Source organism: Triticum dicoccoides, chromosome 7B (assembly GCF_002162155.2).
Source record: "Triticum dicoccoides isolate Atlit2015 ecotype Zavitan chromosome 7B, WEW_v2.0, whole genome shotgun sequence".
Classification (NCBI taxonomy): domain Eukaryota; kingdom Viridiplantae; phylum Streptophyta; class Magnoliopsida; order Poales; family Poaceae; genus Triticum; species Triticum dicoccoides.
Genome location: NC_041393.1, coordinates 743,621,605 through 743,623,430, shown reverse-complemented (window position 1 = coordinate 743,623,430; position 1,826 = coordinate 743,621,605). Strand labels below are relative to the sequence as shown.

General features: G+C 54.2%; 1 protein-coding gene across 1 annotated transcript; it reads right to left on the bottom strand.

The window, feature by feature from the left end:
- Positions 1 to 139: 139 nt before the first annotated feature.
- On the bottom strand, positions 140 to 1,125 carry LOC119339633 (expansin-like A4). Its single transcript, XM_037611612.1, has one exon. The coding sequence runs from the start codon at positions 1,123 to 1,125 to the stop codon at positions 202 to 204; it is 924 nt and encodes a 307-aa protein (XP_037467509.1). The 3' UTR covers positions 140 to 201.
- Positions 1,126 to 1,826: the final 701 nt, after the last annotated feature.

Sequence of the window (1,826 nt, the reverse complement as noted above, 5' to 3'; positions counted from 1 at the left end):
CTGCTGTTATGTCCCTTTCTGCGTTTCTTGTCAGTGAATGCAGGAACACGCACACAATATCTCTAGTGCACGGTGTACATGCATGCAGCAGCATCGACCTTCCAGGCGGCCGGCCGGCGGCGTGTAGGCCGGCTCCGACCTCCGATGGACCATGGTCACTACGATCCTGGATGGATGGGAGCGTGCTTGTCATCTGAGATCCTACTCCTCCTCGTCGCCGTCTCCGGAGGCGGAGCAGGAGGCGCCGCCGCAGGTGTTTGCAGCGACGTCGGTGACGCGCAGCCCAGTGTCGTAGACCGCGCCGGCTTGCCACTCCGCGGGGAGCACTGCACCATCCGTTCGAAGCCACTTGCCGCCGGAGCCGGCGGTCACCACAAGGCGGAGCCGCAGCGGGCCGGCCGGCGCGCGCGACGTGCGCCACACCCCCAGCGACCCCTCGCGCGGCGTCATGTACTGCCATGTTGTCGGCGACGGCGCGGCGGCACTCTGGGTCGTGGCACCAGGAATTTCCGCCTGCGCCACCTCGACGGCGACGATGTCGGTCTGGCCGCCCTGGTAGAGGAACCTGACGGCGAGGCGGCCCTTGTCCCTGCTGCTCGTCTCCTCCACCCTCACGGCGAGGTTCTTGCCTTTGTAGGCGCAAGGTATCCTCCTGAAGTCAACGTCGACGGCCGCGTCCACCAAGCTCGCGAGCTGGCCACCGCCACCAGCAGTAGTCAAGGCGGCGAAAGCGTCCTTGTTGATCATGAACCGCCCGCCCCTGCCTGTGCTGTTCGTCTCCGGCACGTCGGCGACGATGACGACCTTGACGCCGTCCTTGGCGCACGCGCTCCGGCCCCTGCACCTCAGCTGGTAGCAGGCGCCGCAGGCCTGGCCTTGCCGGAAGAAGCCGGCGTTGACGGCGGCAATGTGGAACCCCGCGTTGATGAGCTCAGCCACCGCCGCCGTGTCACCGTATCCGCACGCGGCGCCGTTGAGGGCACTGGCCTCCGGAGGGAGGAGGGAGACGGTGGATCGCCGCGGGCACCAGTCGCAGCGGTAAGATGGACTAGCAGAGTAGCAGGCCACAGGGGACACCAAGACGAGGAAAAGGAGAAGGTGGGGAAATGCAACGGCGGCGGCCATGGTCGACGGCCGGGTTAGATGGAGAATGGAGAAGATAGCTAGCTATGGAAAGCAAAGGTTGGTGCTTAATTAGTCTCGTCTGATTTGGACATACAACAAGTTATATAGATGGATGGATGTGCAGTTGCAGGAAAGCTGGCCCGTCATTTTAGACTAGTATACTATACATATAACCAACCGTGTGTAAGTGCAAATTGTATGGCCTCTCGATCGTGTCCATGGTATCTGAAATATATGACATTGTATGTCCATACAATGCACAAGAAAAATAATTGCAATTTCATGTTAAATTGCACTAGACTTCATCTCATGTTAAATCTCAAAACATTGTACCATAATTTTAGATAAAACTTTAAAGGTATGGGATGAAAGAGAGAGAGAGGGAAAAAAAACTTGTTTCCCCTTTTCAATTTATTTTTTGAAATAGGCATGTTCGCAAACTTCTATAATCACAACAAAAAATTAATAAAAACCACATATGCAAAATGAAACAGGAAATCAGTCTAGTAACTAATTAGGAGATACTCATTATATAAAATCATTTTAGCTTGCAAAACGATCTTCTTATGACTATGGGATGGAGGGAATACAGTTTTCTGTCATGGAAAAGAGATACAGCTAAGAGCTACTACTAGCTAACTCTGTATAAAAATGTAAGTGTAAGACGTTTAAAAAAAATCATATATAGGGCATATAAAACG